Genomic DNA, 26,860 nt, shown 5'->3' with positions numbered 1-26,860 from the left:
ATCCGGCCCGCCAGGTGCCGCTGCCTGTCCTGCTTAGCAGCCGACTCGTCCCGGGCCCTCAGTGCGCATAGGAATTTGTTCATAGTTGTGTTTTTTTTAAACTATAGTCCAGCCCTCCAACGGTCTGAGGGATAGTGAACTGGCCCCCTGTTTAAAAAGTTTGAGGACCCCTGCTTTAGAGATCTAATAGGCCTGATTCCCCTTTTCACTAAATTTTGAATATACTGTGACACCGTCCAGGCACTCTGTTCTCAGCTTCTCTAAGAAGGAGCAACAAGAATATTCTATGTTCCATACGATACAGGCTTATGTTGAGAAGGAAAAGATATACTGTCATCCAGTATCATACAGAAATAAGTCATTCCTAAAAATATCTGACTGGGGGGCTCACTAAAACTTGTTTACAAATATTCCATCCAATTCTCCTTTCTCCCAAGCACACAGTTGGGATCCACCTTGCCATCCCTTTTTGCCTATATGACTTGTGTTGGGAAATAAATGTGAGCAGATTTAATGCTTTAAAAGTTAGTGAGTGATCCACTAGTGTCTCTTTCTCTGTTACATCAGTCAAGATGGTCTTCCATCAGCATGGGCCCCGAACAGCATGCAAAGTCCCTTTTTTTGTTGTTGTTGTTATTGTTTTAAGTCAGTGGTCGGCAAACTGCGGCTCTGTTGACCAATGAGTTTGCTGACCACTGCGTAAGGCATTACCCTTGCCTAGAAGTTTTGACTTCAGGTTAAAGACATTAGTACATTATTAAAATGTTTTTAAGTGTTTTTCCCTAAGGCAGTGGTCGGCAAACTCATTAGTCAACAGAGCGGCAAACCGCGCCTCGCGAGGTCTGAGAAGCACAGGCACCGCCGTTTTAGGTTATTTATTATTGCTGCTAGTATCACAGATGCCTCCCGTATACATGGATAGAAATTGTGGGGAGGCAGATTTTTTAAACTGATTTCAGAGAGGAAGGGAGAGGGAGAGAGAGATAGAAACATCAATGATGAAACACAATCATCGATTGGCTGCCTCCTGCATGTCCCACACTGGGGATCCAGCCTGCAACCCGGGCATGTGCCCTGACCTGGAATCAGACTATGACCTCCTGGTTCATAGGTTGACACTCAGCCACTGAGCCCCAAAGACTGGGCGAGACTCCCGTTTTTACTAGTAAAACCTACAATTCCAACCACCAATGTCAGCACTCTAGGTTTTTTTGTTATCCTCTCATTTTAATAACAGTAAAATTTAACTAAATGGTAAAATAATCAAACAAATATTGCTACACAGTCTCAAATAGTGACACGACCCAGATTAAACTGCTGAGGCAGCAGGGGGACTACTTTGTAAAATGCATGGTTTCTAACCACTGTGCTTTACATCTGAAACTAATACAAAATAATATTGAACAATCTACTTGTCTATCTATATATATATATTAGAGGCCCAGTGCACAAAATTCGTGCAGGGGCGGGGGAGGGGTGACCCTCAGCCCAGCCTGCACCCTCTCCAATCTGGGACACCTTGAGGGATGTCAGACAGCACGTTTAGGCACGATCCCACAGGGCAGTTGGACATCCCTCTCACAATCCAGGACTGCTGGCTCCCAACCACTCACCTGCCTCTGCCTGATTGCCCCTAACCGCTTCGGCCTGCCAGCCTGATCACCCCTTAACCACTCCACCGCCAGCCTGATCGATGCCTAACTGCTCCCCGGCCAGCCCGATTGCCCCTAACTGCCCTCCCCTGCCGTCCTGGTCACCCCTAACAGCCCTCCCCTGACAGTCTGGTCACCCCTAACTGTCCTTCCCTGAAGGCATGGTCACCCTTAACTGCCCTCCCCTGCAGGCCTGGTACCCCCCAACTGTCCTCCCCTGCAGTCCTGGTCCCCCCAAACTGCCCTCCCCTGCAGGCCTGTTCCCTTCCCAACTGCCCTCCCCTGCAGGCCTGGTCCCCCCAACTGCCCTTCTTTGCTGGCCTGGTCTCCCCCAACTTCCCTCCTCTGCCAGCCTGGTCACCCCAAACTGCCCTCTCCTGCCGGCCATCTTGTGGCGGCCATGTTGTGTCTACATAAGGGCAGCCATCTTTGACCACATGGGGGTGGCCATCTTATGTCTTGGAGTGATGGTCAATTTGCATATTACTCTTTTATTAGATAGGATAAAAGCCAAGTTACCAAAACGACTAGAAGGACCAGAGGGACCAGAAGGACCGAAATGGCTGGTTGCTATCATGTGCACTGTGGCTGGCCAACCAGCCCAATGGGAGCTGGGCCGGCCGGCCAACCTCCCACGGCCCCTTCTCCTGGCCGGCCCCACCCCTGATCGCCCACCCACCCCGATCAGGAGCGGGGCCAGTCGACCAACTACCCACTCCCTCCCCCCAGCTGCCACTTGCTCTGATCAGTGCCTCCCATCAGGGGCAGAATGGCTAACCTCCCGATGCCTCCCCCAGCCCTCTTGCCTGGCCAGGCCCCAATTGGCCCCGATCGCAGGTGGGGCCAGTTGGCCAACCTCCTGCGGCTCCTCCCCCCCGCCAGCCAGCCCCAATTGGCTCTGATCGGGGCAGGCCGGACCCCACCCATGCACGAACTCATGCACCAGGCTTCTAGTATATATATAAAAGCCTAAGCAACTGAACAACCGAATGACCAGTTGACTGGTCACTATGATGTGCACTGACCACTAGGGGGCAGACGTTCAATGCTGGCCAACCTCCCACAGTCCCTTCCCCTGGCCAGATAGCCCTGATCAGCCCTGATCGCCGGTCAGGCCGAGGGACCCCACTTGTGCACAAATTCGTGCATCAGCCTCTAGTATTATATAATAGTTACAGTTCATCATGTCTCTTAAACTCATTCTCAGGACACAGATCACTGTTTACTTCAGCCTCCACAGATTTAGAAGCAGTCAATTTCAGAGTGTTAATGAGTTCCAACTATTATCCTATCTAATAAAAGAGTAATATGCAAATTGACCATCACTCCAACACACAAGATGGCTGCCCCCATGTGGTCAAAGATGGCTGCCTCCATGTGGACACAAGATGGCCACCGCAAGAAGGCCAGCAGGGGAGGGCAGTTGGGAGGGACCAGGCCTGCAAGGGAGGGCAGTTGGGGGAGATCAAGCCTGCAGGGGAGGGCAGTTAGGGGTGACCAGGCCGGCAGAGGAGGGAAGTTGGGGGTGACCAGGCCTTCAGGGAAGGGCAGTTGGGGGACACCCAGGCCTGCAGGGGAGGGCAGTTGGGGGGACCAGGCCTGCAGGGGAGGGCATTTAGGGGTGACCAGACTGGCAGGGGAGCAGTTAGGCATGAATCAGGCTGGCAGGAGAGTGGTTAGGGGGTGATCAGGCTGGCAGGCAGAAGCAGTTAGGGGCAATCAGGAAGGCAGGCAGGCGAGCAGTTGGGAGCCAGCAGTCCTGGATTGTGAGAGGCATGTCCGACTGCCTGTTTAGGCCCTATCCCTATTGGGATTGGGCCTAAATGGGCAGTCAGACATCCCTTGAGGGGTCCCAGATTTTAGAGGGTGCAGGCTGGGCTGAGTGACACCGCCCCCGCCCCCCCCCCCCACCATGCACGAATTTCGTATACCGGGCCTCTAGTTCTTAATAAACCTGATATTTCAAGCCTCAACTTAATATCTAGAAAATATAGTTTAGATTAGGTCAGTTCTAAGTCACATATATGGATCTTATTTCAATGTATCTTCTCAGCAGCATCAGTTAAATACTCACCATGTGTCAGAAAATGGTCTAAATAGAAAGAAGCCAAAATACACAGTAATCAAATGTGATTAGAGTTAGGGGAGTGGGGACAGGAAATTCCGAATAAATTGAGAACAAATGAACTTGGTACTATGGTATGGAGAAAATCAAATGGCTTGCTGAGACATTTGGCCTTTTTCCTCTAAGCATTGCAAAATCATCAAATATTTGAATGATTGGCTCTCTTGATTGCATACAAATTTTAGGAAGTACTCTGATGGCAGTGTCATTAAAGAGCAAGAGAAGAGAGAATGTAGAAATAATTATGAGCTTATGAAAAATCAAGGAGCAGATTTAGTGGTAATAACTAAAACTAAGGTAATAATTATAAAAGCAAAGAGAAATTGGAATTAAATGTAAATATGTGATCAATAGGATTTACAAAGAGAAAATTGGGATTAAATGTAAATATGTGGTCAATAGGGTTTTGATAAAGTTTGGTAAAGGGTTGGAGAGAGTAGAGTATAGCTAAAATATGAATTCTATAAAGAGCCTATTAGGTTTCTAGCACAGAATCCTATCAACCATCAACCCAGACAGGAAATGATAGAAGGTGCAGGTTAGAGAGAAAGACTGAGCTTATTAAAGTTTTGGTTATCTTCAGGTTACCAAATCAAAGATATACTAATGCCAACTGGAGATACTAAACCTTAGGAGAGTTCAAGCAGATTAAGACCTCTTTGGCATAGAGATTAAAGGTTCTAGCTGTCCTCAGGAGGCACATTTTTTCTAATTGCTAGCATAGTGCTTAGAGCATAGTTGATTTTCAATAAATGTTTGATGGATGGCTGTATAAATATTGAATACAAAATTCTGGCATGAATTTATCTTGGTTTTTAAAAGGTACAGTAAAGTTGTTGAAAAGGGAGGGGCAACAATAATAACTCACCAGATAAGAAAGTCATTATACTTTACATTTAGGAGGTTAGTGAAAGTACTGAGAAGGAAATCTGATGGAGTAAATGTCCTGGATGGAGAAAGAGTGGAAGATAGTGGGAATTGCCTTTGGAAAGAAGAACACTAGACACTTCAAGATAGGAGGGCATTTCCAAGGGTCGGATTTCACAAAGTGTGACTAAGGGATCTAAATAGATTCTGCATTCTCTCTGGTCCTAGTGTTACTCTTACTCCCACTGTAGTTGATCTTCCCCATTCTCAGAAGACTTCTGTTTCTAAATATAACCATAAGTTATTCTAAGATAACTCACCAGCTTATATTTGGTAGCTTTATCTCTAAAGTCTAAATCCAAATTGATTACTTGGACTTTGTAGCCCCATCTCTGTCCAGTAGACAGAATATAAGAACATGAAATATGAATAATATGACTACTTGTGTTAAACTGATAGAATTATATTTTAGTTAGTATATTACATGAGTTACATATTGTTTTTAAACTTTCCAAACATTTAAGATGTTGATTATACTCAAACCTTATTATAAATGACCCAAGACACACATTTAGACATTTTCATAGAAATAAATCTAAAGATTTAAAGAATGGAATGGGAAATAGACAAAATGTTCAGCAGAATTAATTTTAAAAAGACAAAGGATAAATATTTCCAGCTTTTTTGGCTTTTTGAAAGAACTAATAAAATTTGCAAACTATTGACACAAAAAATAAATGAAAATAACAAAAATTAGAATGGTAGTCTGTCAATCTTATCCAGCAATAATTTTGCAAATTATGAATACAATTTATTAATATATACTAGTAATATGAAAAGCTAATAAAATAGACAATGCTTTAGAAAATGTCAGATTGAAAATTAACTCAATAAGTAAAATTCCAACAAAATTTAAAGAAAATTGGATGAAATATTTTTTACATTGCAAATACCACCTCCATCTATGGCCTTATTATTTTACTAGTGAGTTTTTTCAAGATTATAAGTCATATTGATATATGTAATTATATATAACATAATTATATTATTATAATATATTATATATGTGATAAAATATAATATATAAATAATAGGTTATATAAAAATATTATCTATAATAATAAAAGCATAATATGCTAATTAGACCAGATGTTCTTCTGAACATCCTTCTGGACAAAGCCGGGGCTTCGAGGGAAGCCGGGGTCCCAGGTGCCAGAGGGAAGCCAGTGCCAGCAGCCAGGGGAAGGAAGGCCTACTCTTGCACGAATTTCATGCATCAGGCCTCTAGTGTGTATATATATGTGTGTGTGTATATATATATATATATATATATATATATATATATATATATCACCATAGAGGATATTGTAAAAGTTCCAATAGGATATAATCTCCTTAATAATACTAAAATGATGGCAAGCTATGAAATAATACCATAGACCATCCTAACTTTGGAGCATTCCTCCAAATTCCCAAATAAATAAAAAAAGTATTGAACTATATATAGTATTGAATAAAAGAATAAGCTTACAGCTATTTAAGAATCTATACTAATAAAAGCGTAATATGCTAGTTAGACCAGACAGCCAAATGACCTTCCGGATGTCCTTCTGGACAACCTTCCAGATGAAACTGGGGCTGTGTGGGCCAAGGCAATTGCCTTGGCTGCGAGGGCTGAGGCAAGTTGCCATGGCTGCAAGGGCCAAGCCCCTTGCACAAATTTCATGCATCGGGCCTCCAGTAACATAATACTAGCAAGTCAACTGCTCAGAGAAGTGGTGGGCAAAGATTCAAACTCAGGCTAGAGGGTCATTTGGGGGCAAATGGGGTGCACCTAAATCTTACATCATCATCACTCTTATTTTTTGAATTCCTACAGTAGGCTGTGTGTTCGTTCATATACTGAAAACATTTGCCAATTTATGCAAAGGATTAACTGGTTATGTTGGTGATGAGAATATGGTTATTTTTTTTTTTAGATGTATCTCATCTGTCCATTGTGAACATCCTATCAAGTGAAATGATAAAATATTACAAATATTACAAAAACAATTTCAAAGCACCTTGTTTGGGTCAGGAAGTCAGATAAACTATCTGATTTAAGACATCTTCCTCACATCCAACACTGTTTAAGGACTGAGAGCCCATATGATTGTCACCATAGTTGTCACAAACCTCAGCAGCAAGTTTCAAGGGGGACAGTTCTCAGTTACTTCAAATGGTTCTACAGGATGTATAATGACTTCATATTTCCCATCTCAAAACTTGGAAAATAAACTCTTAATGCAGATCATCCCAAAATGCAGATTATGTCATAATGTATGAGGTACAGAGTATAATGTTATTTTAAAGAATAGATAATTATGTATCCACTGAAACTCATAAATAATATTTTTATAATTTTACTATGAAGAAATAAATAACACAGTTATCTGGAAAGATAATTTAAATGTTTATTTCTATATACAATTCTACCTACATATGATTTACAAAATAGGTTTGCTAGTAGCAGGGAAATTAAATTCCAGCACTTTAGTGTATTTTGAATTTTAGAGGAAACTGATAAGTAGTCCATGAATTTACATGCCATATATTTATATTCCAGCAAGATAATTTAAAAATAAAAGGAAATTTCAGAGGTTTTGCTTTTTATTAAAAAAAAAAAACAACAACAACAGTTAAAATATGAATGAAGAACAGTAATTCATGTTTCCCATTTCAGTACTCAGGAACTCATATTAATTAGTGATGAACAAATATGGTGATATAATAAGAAGTTCTACTTACCATTTGGATAAAATTCTTGGAATTTCATTTGGACAATTATCCCAGTAAAATTCTCGAATATCTGAAAAATTAGAGTGATTGAGGAAGATCAACAAGACATACTTTATACATCATTTTATAATATATTAATTCTATATGATGTTTGACTCATACCTGTTCCAGATTTTTACAAGAATGCATTCAGACTCAGGATTTTCATTTAATATGAATACTGTCTAAACTCAGGAAGTGGGTGTGTCCTTTTATTTATTCACACACCACCTTTAGCGCTAGGGGCCCCAGCCTGCCTGTTCTCAACTCAACCCTGACCTGCAGGAACCACACTGCAGATAAGAGGACTAATTCTTCTGAACTCTGACTGCATACGTCCCTTAAACAAAGTCAAGAGACTGGACCACTACGTTCTTATTTTTCAGTGTATAACTTCTGTGGGGGAAATTACATTATGGTGTCTCACTGTGATAAGAGGAAATCTGTATCCTGAAAATTTAAGTACATATACTAGGTGAACTAATTTACAATTTTAGTAATTATGTCACCTCTGCAAATGTATTTAAGATAGTGATTACAAGGTTATTCTTATATAATACTCTAATTTCCAAGTAATTTATAAAATCAGAAAAATACTCATCTATCCCAAAATTTGTTTTTAAAAGATGAGGAAAATGAGACCCAATGTAAAAGAGATGGCTTGGTGGAGATCTTAGCTTAGAGAGAGCAAGATCTTAGCTTAGAGAGAGCCCTATGACCAGATGCTAAGTCTTAAGACTTTAGCTTATCTCATTCTACCTTATTATTTTAAAACGCATTTATTAAAGCTCTGATATATACCAGGCACTGAACTGGGCACTGGATAATGAACACAATAATGGACAAGACAGATAAGAGGCCTGCCTTCATGAAGCTTAATTCTGGTGATCTCCATTCATTAAAGTATTGAATATAGTACATTTCCATCCCTATAAATGATAAAGAATGCAAATGCAACCTAGATACTAAAATTTTGGTATGCATTCCTACTAAGACCAAGTCTGGTTCCCAATGAATATACTTTCTTTAAACTTGGAAATATATTTGGCCTGCAAAATACTTAGCTAAACATCTGAGTATTTTGACATGTAGATAGATAATGTTGTGCATTGATAAATCTTTAAAAAATCGAAAAGAACACATTTTTCCATTGACTGCTTAAAAAGAATCTTTTATTTGCTTACTGATCTAAATGCGTCAACTTCCAGACTCAGTGTGAAGCTTAAAAGCATGCTGTAGAGATGAAAAGTTCCACATGTGCAAATGAGTAACTAGATTTCACATGGTAGAGCGAAATAATGACCTAGAGATCCATTCTGCACATCATTTCTTAATTATTGTTTTATATTTAGCACTCAGTTGTGTTCTTCTTATAGTAGATAATTGCAAAATAGAATTATATAGTTACGTGTACGGTAAAAAACTGAATTTCTAGATTTCTATAGCACCATTCTCATGCCTTCCTTTTTATGCCTCCAACCAATAAAAGTTACTATTTCCCATTATTTGGATTATCTTAATAACTTTAGAAATATTATTTTAGAATGGTTTTCACATGAGGCAATCAGGCTATATTCTGCACTACAAAAATAGCCATTAAAACATGGAAAACAAAGAGCTCAAAATAATGTACTAAACATGAGCCCACGTTCTGCCTTAAATTGCAGTTCTGTCTAATATTTAATCAACAGAGAGATATCAGAATATTTACTAAGTATGAAGTGATTATTGGTTAGGTTCTCTTGAGAAAGACAATCCAAAGGCTATAGTCTCAAGTCACTTTGGAATGCTTCTGTTTTAGCAAGTAAGCCTTCAGATTCCCCGTAAACTCTCTTAAAATAACATTCAATATACTGAAATAGCAAATTATGTTACCAAAAAAGAATCATTCTGTAGAATGAAACTATAGGAGGAGGCCTGAGGAAAATTATTCCCATTATTTTAAAGCCAGAGCCTGGCCCTTGGTCACATACTTGATTAGCCATAGAACTGAAGCTGGTTAATGCTCCTTACTTACTAGTTTTGTGTCTTTCACAACTTCCTAGCCAAGCCAAGATGAGTTATTTTATTCTCATCCATTTAGGACATAAGCAGGGCTTTATGGCAGATATAATAAAAGTAAAATTCTAACATACATAATATCACAATATATATTATTACATGTATAATCTGCCTATTCACTGAAAATGTCTGAACTTGAAATCTGTGTCTTCTGCTTCTGGTGACTAACTCCATCATATTAGGGTATTATCTTTCCATAATTATGATATTAAGAAATCATAATCAATTGTACCACAAAAGTTTATAACCACTATCTTGTCCAACTTCATCCTACCTACCTTGGAGTAAAATTTTTTCAGTAGATGAGATCTCTACAAATTTTTCTGAAATGCCTTCACTTTAACAATTAAACTTAGTGCACCCCCCTTCCTCCAAAAAAACCCATCTCAGGTCTTATTGCTCTTATTCCTATTCACTGCTATTATGTAAATTTTGTTTGGGAGCTTTGAATTTTTCAAAATATCAAATATGAGAGTTCTCTACTTGTTATTTTTTATTTAAAATTATCACTCTTGAAACAGATGGTGCATACATGAATGTTATCTGTCACCTGCTTAGAAAAAAAAAAGTCATAGATGTTTTTTCTTTAATTATCTTATTTATTACTGAGAATTGGGGGGTCAAATTAAACACCAGTGATATAAAATATTTTACTCCCATTTCATTCACTCAAGGCATTAACTAGGGGTCAAATGTTTAGGACAGAAATAAGCCACATTGATACTGGTTATATTTGCCATAAATCTATCAGTTATTATATGGTTCAAATAATCTGACTGCTTTCTTTTAATAATGGCTTTGCTATTAGAGGATTAAAGGAAGGAAAAGGGACTACTAAAAGAGAAAGGGAGAGAGAAGAGAGAATTTCTAATAATGATGACAGTAGTCATCATTTACCACTTGCCCACCATGAGTTATCGAAGACTTGAAGCCAGACAATGACATGACTTGATTGAACATCTTATGATGTTTATTCTGGCTGTGAAGAGGGGAATAGATGAGGCAGTGCAGGGCAGAGTGGCGCTCGATAAGTGGGCAGAAAAGTTGGAAGGCTGCTGTTGCAGTCCAGGCATAACATCCTGATATTTTCAACTAGAACGCAGGAATGAAGATGGACAGAAGCAAATGCAGTGGAGATATTTGGACAATAAACTTAGGGGAAGAAAACCAAGGATGACTTGGGTTTTTGGCTTGAATAAGGAAATAGATTGTAGTGCCTTTTATTAAAAGGGTATGTCTAGGGAGGAACATATCTGTCCATGGTGAATAGAAAATAATGGGAGGGAAGGCTACTATTTTGGCAAGGTTGCCTCTGTAAATTTAAAAATACTTGTTCTGCAGATCATTTAAATATACTTGTTCTATAGGTCAATTATATAAAATACCATAATTTCTGCTCTATCAACCACAAAATGTCTTTGATAATAAATATAATAGCCAGCTCTCAAAATTCTGCTGCACCGTGTTCGGGTGCTTCATGCATAATTCTTATGTCTTCTGCATTCTCGGTCTCTTACTCTACCAGATCCTTTTGCAGAAATCATTAATAATACTCATGTGTCTCACTGACAATCAATACTGTGAACCCCTTTATTAATGTCCCTTTCACAGCTAAGTTCCTCAAAAGAGAACATGAAGTTTTTCATTTGAACTCCTCCATTTATTTTTAATTCTACTATGCTATTGAGTGGGTGCTTTCACTTCTACTACATTACTGAAAGTGACCTCACTAAGGTCCCCAGTTAATTCCTAATATCAACATCTCATAGATCTTTTTGGCAAGCCCTTTCACTGGCTCCTCCTCCTCTTAAATTTTATTATTTTTTCACATCGCTGTTTTAAATTTTATTCTTTCTCCCTTCAACACTTTGCCTTGAGTAGCACCAACACTCCATTTATTAACTGCTGATGACCAACAAATCAATTATCTCTAACCTGTATTCTAACCTGTAGGTTCACATATGCAACTGGCTACTTGGTGTCTCCACCTGGCAGCCCTGTATGCACTTCAAATAAAACATAGCTTAACACTCAGCTCCTTACCTTTATTCCCAAACCTCCCCTCCTATTCCTATTGGTGGGTAGCATCACCATGCAACCATTAACTCAAGATGGATGCTTGGGCATTTACCCATACTGTTGCATTTTTCACGTCCTCCAAATTTCATCACTGATGCAACATTATCAATATTACTTCCTTAAAATGTCCTGCCTCAACTCCCCACATCTCTATCACCACTACTTCATGCCTTATTTCACGTCTCAATATTACCTGAATGAGTCATTTCTTCTCTGCACTGCTGCCAAAGGTTTCTCTGTAAAAACCTTTAAGTAAGTCTTCACTACCTAAAGGAAAAAGTTCAAGGACTTGCCCAGGGCTTTTGATGATTTCCAAGATCTGGTCCCTGCTTTACTTCCTTATTGTCATTCTTCTCCCTCACCAAACCTTTCTACATGCTTTAGCAGTACATTAATAATTCTGATGTGTCCATCCTGATTCTACTGGAGCTCCCACACTTAAATGAATGCTTCTTGATGATCCTGGTATAAGAAGTTCTTGGTCATTTTACCCTTGTTTATACAACGTGCTCATATAGCAACTCTAATATTTTATGGAACTCATTGACTTCTCATCTCTAACTTCCACTAAACTGCTCTTGTCTTAATAAACCATTAGGCATGATTGGTGTTTAGTAAGTGATTGATGTTATTCAAGAAGGAACAAAATGAAGAATAAATGAATTACTGAATAAATGGTTTATCACAAAACCTTTCTAGAAAAACCTGAGACTTATAAATAATTGCAAAATGCCCATGACTTTCTAATTCAATATTAAAGTAGAGCCCACAAAAAAATTATAAACCTATATTACATAAACAGCCTACCATGAAAAGAACAAAGTGTCAGCATAGGACAAATCTATAAAGTCAACTATTGACAGACATAAGCCATTTCATGGACTTTGACTATAGCTAAACTTGAGAAAACAAATCCAAGTTAAACTTTGAACTTCAAAATTTAGGGAGAAAAAGAAAGCAACTGAAATAAATTACATATTCAGTTTAAATTCAGTTGGCACTATTTCTAGATACAGCTTAAAGTTCTGTTAGCTTCTTATTTATTCTTGCCAAAACTAACCATAAGCAAAGCATATGAAATGCTAAGGTCTTCAGCAAATAGCGACCTTTAAAAACATATGTAATGTTACTCATGTGGTGAGTCAGAATTATACTTACGCAGTAGTACAGATGGAAATGATTTGTTCTGGAAACCAAGATAGCATTATTATTTTATTATTTTTACCTCCACAAATGATTCACATACTAGTGCATATGAGGAGTCTCAGACCATAAAATACATCCAGAAATATTTGAATCAGAATGCCATCATATTATAGCTATGAAATTTAGATTTGATGCTTTCACACTGTTTACTTTGTACCTCTATATCAATGACATGTGAGTCTCTATTTTATTTAAAACACATAGCAGTATATAAACCCAGCTTCAATGTGAAAGATTCAAACAACACACACATATTTGCTATAAAGAAGTTTTCCTTCCTCCTCTTCCCCAGTTCATTCCCTTCCTCAAATGTGTTCAGTGTACATCATTCAAGTTATTACGTTACACATTTACACATGACGTTTTTATTATATGTATTGTTCAATGTATTACATTTTCTCTTAATAGTGATACTTAAATACATTGGTGGTAGAAGTATAAACTATCAAGAAATTTTTGAAGACATGAGTTATAAATTCATCTTTTAACCAGCAATTCCACTTCTGCAAAAGAAGACATAAACAGTGGTGTTTATTCCAGAGTTGTTTGAAATAATGTAGAAGAAAAAATATAAACACCCAAGAATACAGATGTTTTAATATAGTATGACAGAGCCATACTCTAGATTATCGTGTTGCTGTTTAAAGTAATGAGACAGATTTAAATGTAATGAGCTTTGGTATCTGCAAGTTATCTCCTATTGTTCCTCTGAAAATATTAATTCAACTTTATTTGTAAGTAGTATTCTCAAAAATTAAGTCTCACGAAAGAATAGTAGTAGTTGTAAGTTCTTCAATGTCAGATAAAAACTCTGGCTGTTGGTAGGTTTCAGATTTGAAAAGAGTTATCAGAAATATCTCCCCCTCAAGGTATAGTTACAAAGAGCAATGGACTTGGGAAACTGATTTTGAGCAAGGTATTTGATCTTCCTCAGCCTCAATTTCCCAATCCTTAAATTGAAATAATGTGATAATTAAGTAGGAAAGCACATACCACAAAGAGCTACTCATTAAATGTTTTTTAAAACTATAGTTAAAATTCTTTTTTCGATGATTCTTTGGTGAATCCAACAAATCTGATCATCTCCAGTATTTAATCCCTAACAATTTAATTTATACAACAAGCAAGAGCAATTGGTTAATAGAACAATAGATATTGGTTAAGTGGAATAATTTATTAAATAAGACACTTTAACTATAGGTTATTAGTGAAATAAGAATTTTTAGGGGTGAAAAAGGCAGGTTTAGGAACTTTTTTAAATTAAGGGGGTCAGTGGAAGAAACCAAGGGCTACAGAGCTACAAAGGTTACATTTCCATAAGACAATGGGGAGGCAGCAGTTACATTTCCCTAAGACAAGGGAGCAGGTAGCCAGCAGAAGTTACATTTCCATAAGACAAGGGAACTTGGAGTAGCCAAAGGTCTATATTTACAAAATAAAGAAGGAGGGCCTCACATGTCCCTTGTGAGGTTTGACCTTTGAGCTCAGGAGTTGCTATAGTGATCAAATCAAAGGGAATAGTGACCAATCAGAGGGGATATCAGGACACAGGGACTTTCAGCCTTTATAAACTGGGGAAGGAGGAACTTGGTGGGACTCTTTCCCCCTCCCCACATGGGAGTCTGTACTTGTTCTTCAATAAATTTCCACCTTTGCTAAACCATCTTCCCTCCGTGGTTTCATTCTTCGACTCTGATGGACAAAGAATCCAGGGAAGCCATCCTGCCCAGGGGAAAACCACATGTTCCAGTGCAAAAATCCCATCATTAGAAAAAAAAAAAAATCTCAAGTTTAATTTATTATTTAGGATGATTGTATTTTTGAAAGGTAAAATAATTTACTAAATACAAATGCTTAATTTCAATAGATTAAGTACAAATGAAACTTATAGAAAAGTCTAAAAGTACTTCATTTCTGATGATTCTTACACCTATTTTAAGCCATATCTTAAGGATATATTTTCCAAGACAAAAATACTAGGTTTGAAATATGAGCATGAAAGAGAAAAAGAAAACTTCTAAATATTAAAAAAAAAAGGCTTAAGAAAATAATTAAGAAATACTTTCAGAGCTATTATATAAATATTAAAAATATTCACCTCTTCTCAGACAGAGTATTAGAGAAGAGACAGCTAAGTAATTCAGTTAAAGAAGATAAAAAAAAGAGGAAACAGCTATTCTGCACTTAAAGGTACATTCACAATCTTATAAATAAAAAATAGTTTCAAATGCGGTACTCTCCTAAAAAAATGTCATATAATCTATTTTATATCCTCTCCTGTGAGATGAAAGGAGAGTATATAAAATATATTTTATATTATATTATTACTCTTTCACATTTCTTGTGAATTCTTTTACAAAGTCAGATTCAATAAAAACATTCTTAAGATGATGGTTCACATAAATTATGTCATTTTATTTTCTCAATAGTCCACCAAGGTAGGCTATCCTACATAATAAAGAGGTAATATGCAAATTGACTGCCACACCCTCACACAAGATGGCTGCCCCTATGTGGTCACAAGATGGCCACCACAATATGGCTGGCAGGGGAAGGCAGTTGTGGGTGATCAGGCCAGCAGGGGAGGGCAGTTGGGGGGAACCAGGCCTGCAGGGGAGGGCAGTTGGGGGTGATCGGGCTGGCAGGGGAGCAGTTAGGCAGCAATCAGGCTGGCAGGGGAGTGGTTAGGGGGTGATCAGGCTGGCAGGCAGAAGTGATTAGGGTGATCAGGTTGGCAGGCGAGTGGTTGGGAGCCAGCAGTCCCAAATTGTAAAAGTGATGTCCAACTGCTGGTTTAGGCCCAATCCCACAGTCAGACATCCCCCAAGGGGTCCCAGATTGGAGAGGATGCAGGCTGGGCTGAGGGACACCCCTCCCACCCCCAATGCATGAATGCCATGTAGCCGGAAGGCCTCAATCAGGACTAGGGACCCTACCTGCTCACAAATTTCATGCACCAGGCCTCTAGATGATAAATAGAGGATCCAAAAGGTTAGGAAACTTGCGTAGGAATAGACTGCTGCACCTCAGAGCTGGAATTCCCATTTGTTCACTCCAGAATTAACTTTTTTAAAAATTTACCACATAACAGTTGCTTTAAAATATTTACATCAAAAAGAATGCAAATACTTTGCATTCATAGTTTTATTGATCAATATAACCATTCTCATTATGTATTTTAAGGTAGTAATTATAAAACATGTAATGAGCCCTAGCTGGTTTGGTTCAGTGAATAGAGTGTCAGCCTGCAAACTAAAGGGTCTCCAGTTCAATTCCAGTTGAGGGCACATGCTGGGTTTGTGGGCTTGATCCCCAGTAGGGGGTGTGCAGGAGGCAGCCGATCAATGATTCTCTCTCATCACTGATGTTTCTATCTCCCTCTCCTTTTCTCTCTGAAATCAATAAAAATATATATTAAAAAATAAAATAAAAAACATGTAATGAGTACCATTTAGTAAACCTAGTTATAAAAAGGTATCAGATACATCACATCTTTCCCATGTGATAGGAAGGATAAGAAGGCCCTGACATGAGTTCTTTATTGTCGTGTTGTTGTTGTTGAGTTACTGAATGCTCAGTAATTTAGCAATCAGGCACTTAAAAACAGGCTGGTCTCAGTACTATATTTATGTAAAGCAGACAAAGACTACATTTTCCATTTTGTGGTCTGGTTACAGTGCACAAACTCCAGAAAAAAGGGTCACATAATTGAAACCATCCTTCATGGGTCTGTCACAAAAACAAGACTTTGAATTCTGAAAACTCTGTATGACAAAAAGAGAGAATTTTTTTTTCACAATACTATTACGAGTGCCAACATTTTCGTCCATAGTGGAATGGTTCTTGTAGCCATTTCCATAACTTTTAAATATCATTTTTCACTTAATAAAAGTACTTTGCATTAGAAAGACCTAATTATGTTATGCAAAAGCCACAGGGATAATTATAGTTCATGCAGACATTCTTAATCTATATTAGTGGAAATATGTTGCAGGCCTGAAGAGAAACTCACATATCATTATGCAATCTCAACAGATGCTCAGCTCAGTCTTGCTGTAATCAAAACTAAGTTATCATCCCATCATTTCTAACATGCCAAGTTCTTCAACATTTCTACTGATTTAAAGATATATTTTGAGTCATCAGTTCTAAGGCTTTGTACTATCACTAAATGTGTTTCTCTAAACCAAATATGTCCTTTCTCTAACATAATTTAAGATTTATATATATTTTTTTCAATTTAATTTAACTAACATGTATTTTCCAAATATGCTCTCAATGTTAATGGAACTAGGAAGCTTATGGGTATTACAGAACCTACCATCTATATATAAAAAACCCTAATATGCAAATACTAATAGACCAAACTGCGGAACAACCAAATAACCAAACAACCAGTCGCTATGACATGTGCTGACCACAAGGGGGTGCAAGAAGAACATGGCAGGTGCTGGCAGCAGGCAGCAGAGCACAGAACATGGCAGGCATCAGCCGCAGCAGGATGGTGGAGCAGTGAGTGGGGGTGCCACACCAAGACGGGGCACCGGTCGCTATCATTGGGGCGAGCCTCTGTTGGTTACTGAAAATTATTTGCTCCTGCACACCGTGGTCCCGCCAGGCACTTGCACCCGCTGCTGGCGCCAGCCCTGCTTGCACCCATTGCCAGCGCCGGACCCGCTGCTTGCTCCTACTGTGGCACCCAGCACCAGCCCCAATCACTCGGTGCTGTCAGTGGGTGTGAGTCACACCCTCAGGGCTTCTCTACCTCCCTCTGCTCCTGAGGGGTAATTGGGGCCCACTGGCCAACCTCCCAGGGTCTGTCCTTCTGGCCATCTCCCTCCCCCGCCGATAGGCCTTGATCACCAGCCAGGCCAAGGGACCCCACCTGGGCACAAATTCGTGCACTGGGCCTCTAGTGATAAATAAATAGCTAAACTGTTTAAACTTTTTTATACATGTCAGGAAACTTTAATTCTTCCTCTTTGGGAAAATTATAAGGGAAGGTGAATGAAAATCTTACCTTTACAAAAGAACCAGAAGACACATCCTTTCATTTAAAGGAGTTGCAAAAGGATAGGAAAACAAACCAGATGAACCAAAGACACACTCACACACATTCTCATTCATCCTAATCAATATTTGCACTGATGACCCACCAATTCCTTCACAATTTTCAAGATATTTGATAAAATTTTATATTAATCATAAATATTTAGCCTGTTCCAATCATGCCTATATGAAATTTGCTCTAGTTTACATATCAAATCTCCAATACTACTAAATGTATCTCACCCAAACTTAGCTTCAGAGGTTGTTTCTACTTCTCATTTTTCTTTTTTGCAGTTTTATTTAAATAATTTAGGTATCCTAAATACTTAGTCCTTCTCTAGTATCACTCTACAAAGAAGGAGAAATGCTTATAAGAAATTTTAAATAATCAACTAACAGCAATTTTCCCTTCAATTGCAGACTATTAAAAAGTCAGTAGGAGTTCATCTTTATTTTATTTTTTAAAAAATCAATAATATTCTTAGTTATGGTTTTATTTGAACTCAGTAAATAAACCTTACAAAAAAATCTGATAACTACACATTTTTAGCTTAATCTTCTAATCATAGATTCTAGTACATGAAATAACTTGGAAGAAATACCAAAATCAAACACCGAGATATTTGAAAAAAAAAATCAATGGGTAATTTTAGTACAGTATAATACAATAAGAATTGCAATGTGAAGAGAGAGAGAGAGAGAGAGAGAGAGAGAGAGAGAGAGAGAGAGAGAGAAAGCCTGTGGCAGCAGCCAAGTATAGCATACAATTTCTTTCTTTATCCTCGTCACTGTTCTAGTATTTCACTTTATTGAAATGCAGAAAATGTATTATTCTCTCAGGTGGTGAAAACAGAAAATGGTAGACTTGGTAACAAGACTACTTTACAGAACTGTGAGTGATCAGAAAGACACAACATAGGCCATGGGAGCGAAGTCAGTTAAGCCCTCGTAGTTTGACAATAATGGAAAGATGGCAGGAAAATTTTTACCTCTCTCTCTGAATGCTGAACATGTAACAATTGTTCCTCAGAATAACTCTATGTGGTGGATAGAGTGGTTATCCTGGATAAAACTAAAAGCTCAGGTAAGTTTTGTGGCAAATAAGAGAGTATCCTAAGCTCATCTGATACCTGATCAGTCCTTTTCCCACTTACTTTAAAAATATTTTTTTTTTTTTACTGATTTGAGAGAGAGAGAGAGAGAGAGAGAGAGAGAAACATCAATTGGTTGGCTGCCTCCTGTACACCCTCTACTGGGGATTGAGCCCAAAACCTGGCCATGTGCCCTGACTCGGAACTGAACCTGCTTTGATTGACCTCCTGGTTCATAGGTCGACTCTCAACCACTGAGCAACACCGGCCAGGCCCCACTTACTTTAAAAAGCTCTCCCCATTTTCTGAATATCATCAACGAAAAGGAACCAGTGAATGTAACTAACCCTGGGTACTTTTAGGAAGTCCTGTCCTTCTGTCTTTAATATTTTGAAAATGTATGCATTATTAAAAGGAAAACTACACCTTAGACCAAATTATTTCAAAGCACATAAATACTACCCATTGTAACTAAAATTCATTTGAAAACCATAATAGTTGATGATTAGAATTAATGCACTTCTATTTGAATTATGCTATTGTACTGTATTTCCAATTGGTAGTCTCAACTTACTTAAACATAGCATATAATATGCTAATGGAAGTAAGATTTCTCTGAAAGTTAGAATCCTTTTAAATAAATTATTGATCTGAAAGTAACATATGAATTATAACACTATGGTTGTCACCGGAATTTTGTTACCTGTTCTCTGCAGGAATTGATGGGGATCTTTTGTTTTGACCTTAACAAGGATTAGGCTATCTTCTTAGAGGAGTAACATTTTCAGTAGCTGATGAAAAAATATTCTCAGGGCAGAATGCCTGGAAACCAGGCCTCAAAGATTCTACATTAATACTATTTGTAGTTTTACATCTGGTAAATTGTTGCTAGCAGGTCTAATGGGAGTTCAAGAGGCTATTTTAGTCCTTAAACATTTAAATACTTCCCTTGCATCATAAAAAATGGGGAAAAGTGGTTCTCTAAACCCTCATTCCCAGAGATCATGTTAAGTAATGAATATTCTTAATGTGCAGAAGAGACTTAATGTGCACTTCAGAAGCACCCAGGCTTACTTTTTCTGTCACTGAAGTCTAGAATTAAAAGGACTCCTAAAACTTTCAAACTCTCTAAAATGTACTTAACTTTCTGCAAAATTTACAAGGAATATCTGTATCCTGATAATGTCTAGAAGAGAAATTTGAGTGAATGTTTTGGTCAAGAGAAGGCAGTTGAAGATAAAAGGAATACATTTGCCTAGTTAGAGTTTAGAAAGGGGGAGGTATTCTATCTTGTGTTATTTCTTGTTTAGATTATTTTTTTCAAAATATGGTAATGTGTGGCTACAATAGAAGATATCTCTTGTGCTTCTCTGAAGTTCAAGGCTTCTAGAGACGTCATTGCTCAAACTCCAAAAAAGTTCTTGCCTGGGAAGATTTTAATAGTCACTTAGCAAATAAAATCAATTGTAAGTGCTCTTTGGAACTCATCAAATAATTCCCAAGGATTAACATTTGAGAACACTCTATTAATGAAATACAAAATCTCTGGATTCATCACCAGTGTACATAATCTTAAAGTCTTTTCAAATCTATTTTTTCAAATGGTTTGCCTAATTGTTCTCTCAGTTCTATTCCCACTCCCTTAATTCAAGTAGCTTCCCAAGACTTCTATCCTTTAGTTCTTTAATTCTAATGTGTTCTGAACACTACTTTTTTAAGCATAAGCTACAGATTTTGAAATGGCTCTTAAACTATAAATAGGGTATTAAAAGTCTGTCATGTGGTAGCTTCAAAATCTCAGACATCTTTATCTTTGAAACTATCATAGACTCTCATAACCATTTGATAACTACCTGTTGTCATGTCACTTTTCATGCAGTCACTTCCATCTCTACCCCTCTATGCTTCAAGCTCTGCTCAAATATTGCCTCTCCCGGGATGTCATTCCTTTGCAAGAGATTCTCTATCCCTCTGTTACAGGGGTACTTCATCTGGTATTGAGCTAACATTTACTTACATATAGTTCTACCTAAGACTTTTGAAGGAAAAAGTGTGTCTTGGTTATGTATGTGCTCACCACAATGCCTGACTCAGAGCTTTGTATGTACGACAGAAGTGTGTTATCTGATTTAGTGGTTGGGACTCTTCTTCTTGGGGACACAGATAGACGACATGTACTGGAGTTACTCAAGCAAGTTCTGGTCCGATGGCTGAGTTCTAAAGAGCAGAATGTGGGTGAGATTGATTATTCCACTTCCAGGTCAGGACCATAAAATCCTTCCACGTGTAAACTTACAATGTGAGGCTGTGGAGGTTGATGTTGCTGAATATCAAGATGGAAAGAATCAATGAGCAGAAAGCTTCCCAAGGCACACTGCTCTAAGTTCTAAACTTCTGGACTATGCTAGAACTTTTAAGATGTGGAAATTTTATCTCTTATATCAGTAAATGCAGTCTAATTAGCATAGAGCTGCTGCATGGTCAGCCAATGATTGTAGTGGGGAATAATAAATAATGCCAGAATGGTCTTCTTTTGGAAGGATTTGTTGAAATGACCCTACCTTGACTCAAATGGCCATCTTATCTTTTCTCCAGTGCTGAACCCATCCCCGTGCTGCAGATTGGGTGTAACCATTTCTCCATTTGGACATAATTACTCTCCTAGAATTGTTTACATCTGTAGGGAATTGGCCTCCAGACCTTCTGGCTACCGCTGAATTCATTTGGCTAGACCAGCGGTCGGCAAACTCATTAGTCAACAGAGCCAAATATCAACAGTACAATGATTGAAATTTCTTTGGAGAGCCAAATTTTTTAAACTTAAACTTCTTCTAATGCCACTTCTTCGAAATAGACTCACCCAGGCCGTGGTATTTTGTGGAAGAGCCACACTGAAGGGGCCAAAGAGCTGCATGTGGCTCGCGAGCCGCAGTTTGCCGACCACGGGGCTAGACTTCTTAATTCCTAAACATATGCCCCGATCATTCTCATCACTCCAGGTCAAGCAGATGTTTTGGTCTTAAATAATGTATAGTAGCAATTCATTCAGAATGTTTTCACCTATGTTTGTTGGCACTTCTATAATATTCCTTTGATAATGGTTTATCCTCTGAAATAGTCTTAACATTCTGCCTGCTTCTAAAAAGATTTTTTTGTATGCTAGTTAATTCTCTCTAATGCTACTCAGCTACTGGTGAGCAGGAATTATGTCAGATGTTTCTCTGTGGATCCCAAAGCACCTGCCAGAGTGGCTGGAAAGAGATTAGGGGTATCTATCGATCAATTTGTCTGTGTGAATTAAGTATCAATGTTGCTTTTCTAAATTTTTGTTTATAACTATTCATTTTTAATTAACCAATGAATAATTTTAATTGATTTGGTAAATGCATAACAGTGATTAAAAGGTTAATAATACTTAGTAAGCATTGGTCATTTTTTTCTATCCACAGGAGACAGGAATTCTAAATGTTGATTCAAGTGTTCTAAACCTAGATGATTTGGGCCACATTCCTGTGACGTTGCCTCTAGTGCAAAAATAGTACAAGTGAATATTGTAAAAATCTTGCTATATTGTATTGTTATAGCTTGCCTTCAAGAACATATTAAATCTACTCTTACTAATTTATATCTGACTGACAAGAAAATATTGATTGAAATGATGAGAACAATAAGAAAGCCAATTGTCACTCAATATAAGATACCAAAATTTAAAACAGAAAAGACTGATATTAAGGAATACCATATTTAGCTTTGAGATTTAAATGTTTACTTCTTCTTTGTTGAGGCAGATATTTTATAGAAAATGAAGTAAAAATCTCTGCTGAGGGGAGAACAGTGTCAGCAATGAAGAGTGTAGGAGAACCTTAAAGCAACCAGAAATGAGTAATGAAAGATTGTGCAGGAATTTCACTATAAAGTATCACATTATGAGATATGAATCCAGAAATCCACCACACCTTCCAGAAAGAAAGGTAAAAGAAGCCAGATGGAACAAATTAATGCAACTGAAAGGCCAGAAGAAAACCGCAGACACATCTGTACTCTTAGAGGACAGACTAATAAATAAAAATTCCATAAAAAAATAAATATGAGAAAGAATGGACTTTCTTGAAAACAAGTAAAAAACAATACCTCAGAAAGTTTAAAATAGATATGTCTTGGAGTAATCTCAGAACCAGAAACTATGAGAAGTTTTAAAAAATTAAAACTAAAAGGCTTGAAAGAACAGAAAAGGTCATGATGCCAATGTATCACTTCTGAAACGTAAAAAATCCTGGCCATGGCTTCCCTATATCTGATGTCATTCCTGATAAAAAGGTGGGAATAGAGATGAAAGTGTGCAAACACCCAAGATATAAAAGGCCAAGAAAAACCCATTAAAATAAAGTTGTCTTTTTTATTAAATTTATTGGGGTAACGTTAGTTAATAAAGTTGTATAGGTTTCAGGTGTACAATTCTATAATATATAATCTGCATATTATATGGTGAGCTTGTTGCCCAGTCAAGTCTCCTTCCATCACCATTTATTTCCCTCTATAATCCCTTTTACTTCCCCACATCCCCCTTTCCCTTTGGTAATCACCAGACTGTTGTCTGTGTGCATGAGTATTTTTGTTTATTTGTTTTTTTGCTTGACCCCTTCACCTTTTTTTACCCAGCCCTGCAACCCCTTCCCTACCTGACAGCTGTCAGTCAGTCTCTATGCATGAGTCTGCTTCTATTTTGTTTGTTAGTTTATTTTGCTCAGTAGTTTCTACATATGAGTGAAATCATACAGTACTTGTCTTTCTCTGACTGGCTTATTTCACTTAGCATAATGCTCTCTAGGTCCATCCATGCTGTTGCCAAAGGTAAAATTTCCTTCTTTTTATGGCTGAGTAGTATTCCATTGAGTAAATGTACCACAGCTCTTTTATCCACTCACCCACCGATGGACACTTGGGCTGCTTCCAATTCTTGGTTATTGTAAATAATGTTGCAATGAACACAGAGTAGTGCATATATTCTTTCAAATTAGTGTTTGGGGTTTCTTCAGATATATTCTCAGGAATGGAATTGCTGGGTCATAGGGCAGTTCCATTTTTTTGAGGAAACTCCATACTGTTTTTCACAATGACTGCACCAATCTGCATTCCTACTAACAGTTCACAAAGGGGGAGGGGAAGTCCCTTATCTCCACATCCTTGCCAACACTTGTTTGTTGATTTATTGATGATAACCATTCTCACATCATTGATGAAGTGACATCTTATTGTGGTTTTAATTTGCCTTTCTCTACTGATTAGTGACATCGAACATCTTTTTTATATATCTACTAGAGGCCCAGTGCACAAAATTTGTGCATGGGGGGGGGGTGTCGCTCAGCCTGGCCTGCACCCTCTCCAATTTGGGACCCCTTGGGGAATGGAATCCAGCCTAAATCAGGACATCCCTCTCGAAATCCAGGACCACTGGCTCCTAACCACTCACCTGTCTGCCTACCTAATGCCCCCAATGGTCCTTCCCTGCCGGCCTGGTCACCCCAAACTGCCCTCCCCTGCTCCTGATCTTGTCCCCAACTGCCCTCCCCTGGTGGCTTGGTCATGCCCCCAACTGCCCTCCCCTGCTGGACTGGTTGCCCCCAATTGCCCTCCCCTGCCAGCCTGACCTCACCCCCAACTGCTCTCCCCTGCCAGCCTGATCTTGCCCGTAATTGCCTCTGCCTCGACCCCCACCACCATGGCTTTGTCTGGAAGGAAGTCAGACATCGGAAGATGGCTGGTTGACCCGGCCTAATTAGCATATTATCCTTTTATTAGTATAGATTAGTCATTTGTATGTCCTTTTTTGGAGAAGTGTCTATTCAAGGCCCTGGCCCATTTTTTAATCTGTTTGTTTGTGTCCCTGTTGAGTTTTATAAATTCTATATAAATTTTGGATATTAACCTCTTGTCAGATGTATAACTGGAGAATGAATCAAGTTGTCAAGAAAATATACTATGACAAGAAGGACTGACTGATCTATGATATAATATCTATAGATGAATGGAATAGAGGGTGGGACAAAAGTAGGTTTACAGTTTTGAATATGCAAAACACAGTTTATTCTTGTATTATTATTTATTTATTATTGTATTATTTTCCATAGGAACAAATGTAAATATAATTTTTCCCAACCCTGTATAAAAGATAACATACATGATGCTAAACATTTAGTAAATCAATAAATGCATAGCTTTTAAATTATATGTTTTCCCCCAGGAGTTTTTATTTTCCTAGTTATTACATGAATTAAAAAGTCATTTCTTAGTGACTGGCAGATGTTAAAGTAAAACCAAGTGATAGAATGCAATAGACACTTAAGGCTTTAATTTCTTAATATTTTTATAACTTGTCTTCCTAATTTCATAATTGTGACAGTAAATTTACAACCCTGCACAAAACCCCACAATAAAAATAAGGAAGTTTATTATTATGCAAGGAACTTAATTTTAGAATATATTTCTTGTAGCTACAATTCTTTCTCTATCTCCTTTTGAACTCCTTCTCTTCCTTTATCTGTTCCTTAAATATTGATTTTTATCAAGAGTTCTATCCTGACCAAATACTGTTCTTTTTCCAGTTTTATTGAGATGTAATTGACATACAACACTGTATAAGTGTAAATGTGCAACATACTTGTTTGATATATGCACATATTGTGAAACGATTACAATAACTTTAACATCAATCAACTCACATAGTTATAAATTTCTTGTAATGAGAATTTTTAAGATCTTCCCTCTTAATAACTTTCAAATATACACTAGTATATTATTGTGTTGTTAACCATAGTCACCAGGCTTTACATTATACTCCCAGAACTTATCTTAACTGGAAGTTAGTACCTTTTGACCATCGTCACCCATTCTTGCCACCCCCGCCACCTCCCCCAACCCCTGACTCTAGCAACTACCCAATATATTTACTGTTCTATGAGTTTGGTTTTTACATCTCCACATGTAAGCAAGATCACACAGTATAGGTTTATCTCTATCTGACTTACTTCACTTAGCATAATGCCCTCAAGGTTCATCCATGCTGTCTCAATTGGCAGGATTTCCTTCCTTTTAATGTCTAAGTTATCAACTACTGTTCTTAATGTAATCTAGTGATTCTTGAAGTGATTCTTTGAGTCTCTCACCTTTGCTTTCAACATATAACCATAATAGATAAAATATTAAATAAGATAATGAAACAGTGATATCAACAGGGTAAACACTTCCCAGAACCACTGATAGAATAGAAACAGAAAGTGAGCGCAGTGCACTGCTGGTTTCTGGAATGAGAGGCAAAGGATTCTCCACATTTGTGAGGTAACTGAGGTGCCACACTTGCCCACAGGGAGTGCAAATCAGTGTCAGGTTAGTGACTGAAATCTGAGATAACAGGAAGTTGAATAACTGACTATCGCCCAGGAGCCATGGTTTACATAGAACTGTGTAGTAGGGAGACCAGAAGCACCAGCTAGAATCTGTCCGTCAGAATCTGGGGCAAACTGTTGTTTGACTTGGTGACTAGATCTATGATATCTTCGTTATCAGAGATTGTGAGCTTGGGGTAGAGAACAGCACTGGGGGTGAGGCTAGCAATGAGATAATTTTTAAAAATCCTTTTCACTTATGTTGGGACTGAAAACCAAAATTCCAAGACATGTGAAGTCATACCAAAAAAAAAAAAATTAGCAGAAAAAGTTTAAAAAACAGGCAATGAAGTCATTCCAGATGACATAAAAATAATAGATACATTTCAGAATTTCCAAGTAAGCATGTTAGTATTCCTAAATACACAAAATAAGAAATAACATCAATATAATTTTCCAGAAAATAGAGATAAAACAATAAAAGTGACTATGGGAAAAGTATCAATTAGATATTTATACAGTGGAAATAGT

At 37.8% G+C, this 26,860-nt stretch overlaps 1 protein-coding gene across 2 annotated transcripts in view; it reads right to left on the bottom strand.

Moving 5' to 3' along the window:
* LOC308242393 (uncharacterized protein) overlaps nt 1-26,860 on the bottom strand; it is a 241,579-nt gene that overhangs the window by 75,798 nt on the left and 138,921 nt on the right. For both annotated transcript variants that reach the window (XM_080656609.1, XM_080656608.1), the window contains exon 5: nt 7,432-7,492. In XM_080656609.1, the coding sequence (XP_080512735.1) occupies nt 7,432-7,492 (61 nt within the window). The remainder of the gene's footprint in view (nt 1-7,431; nt 7,493-26,860) is intronic.

This window comes from Plecotus auritus, assembly GCF_963455305.1.
Source record: "Plecotus auritus genome assembly, chromosome: 2".
NCBI classification, from domain to species: domain Eukaryota; kingdom Metazoa; phylum Chordata; class Mammalia; order Chiroptera; family Vespertilionidae; genus Plecotus; species Plecotus auritus.
Note: the sequence above shows the minus strand (reverse complement) of the source record. Positions and strands in the feature narration are given on the sequence as shown.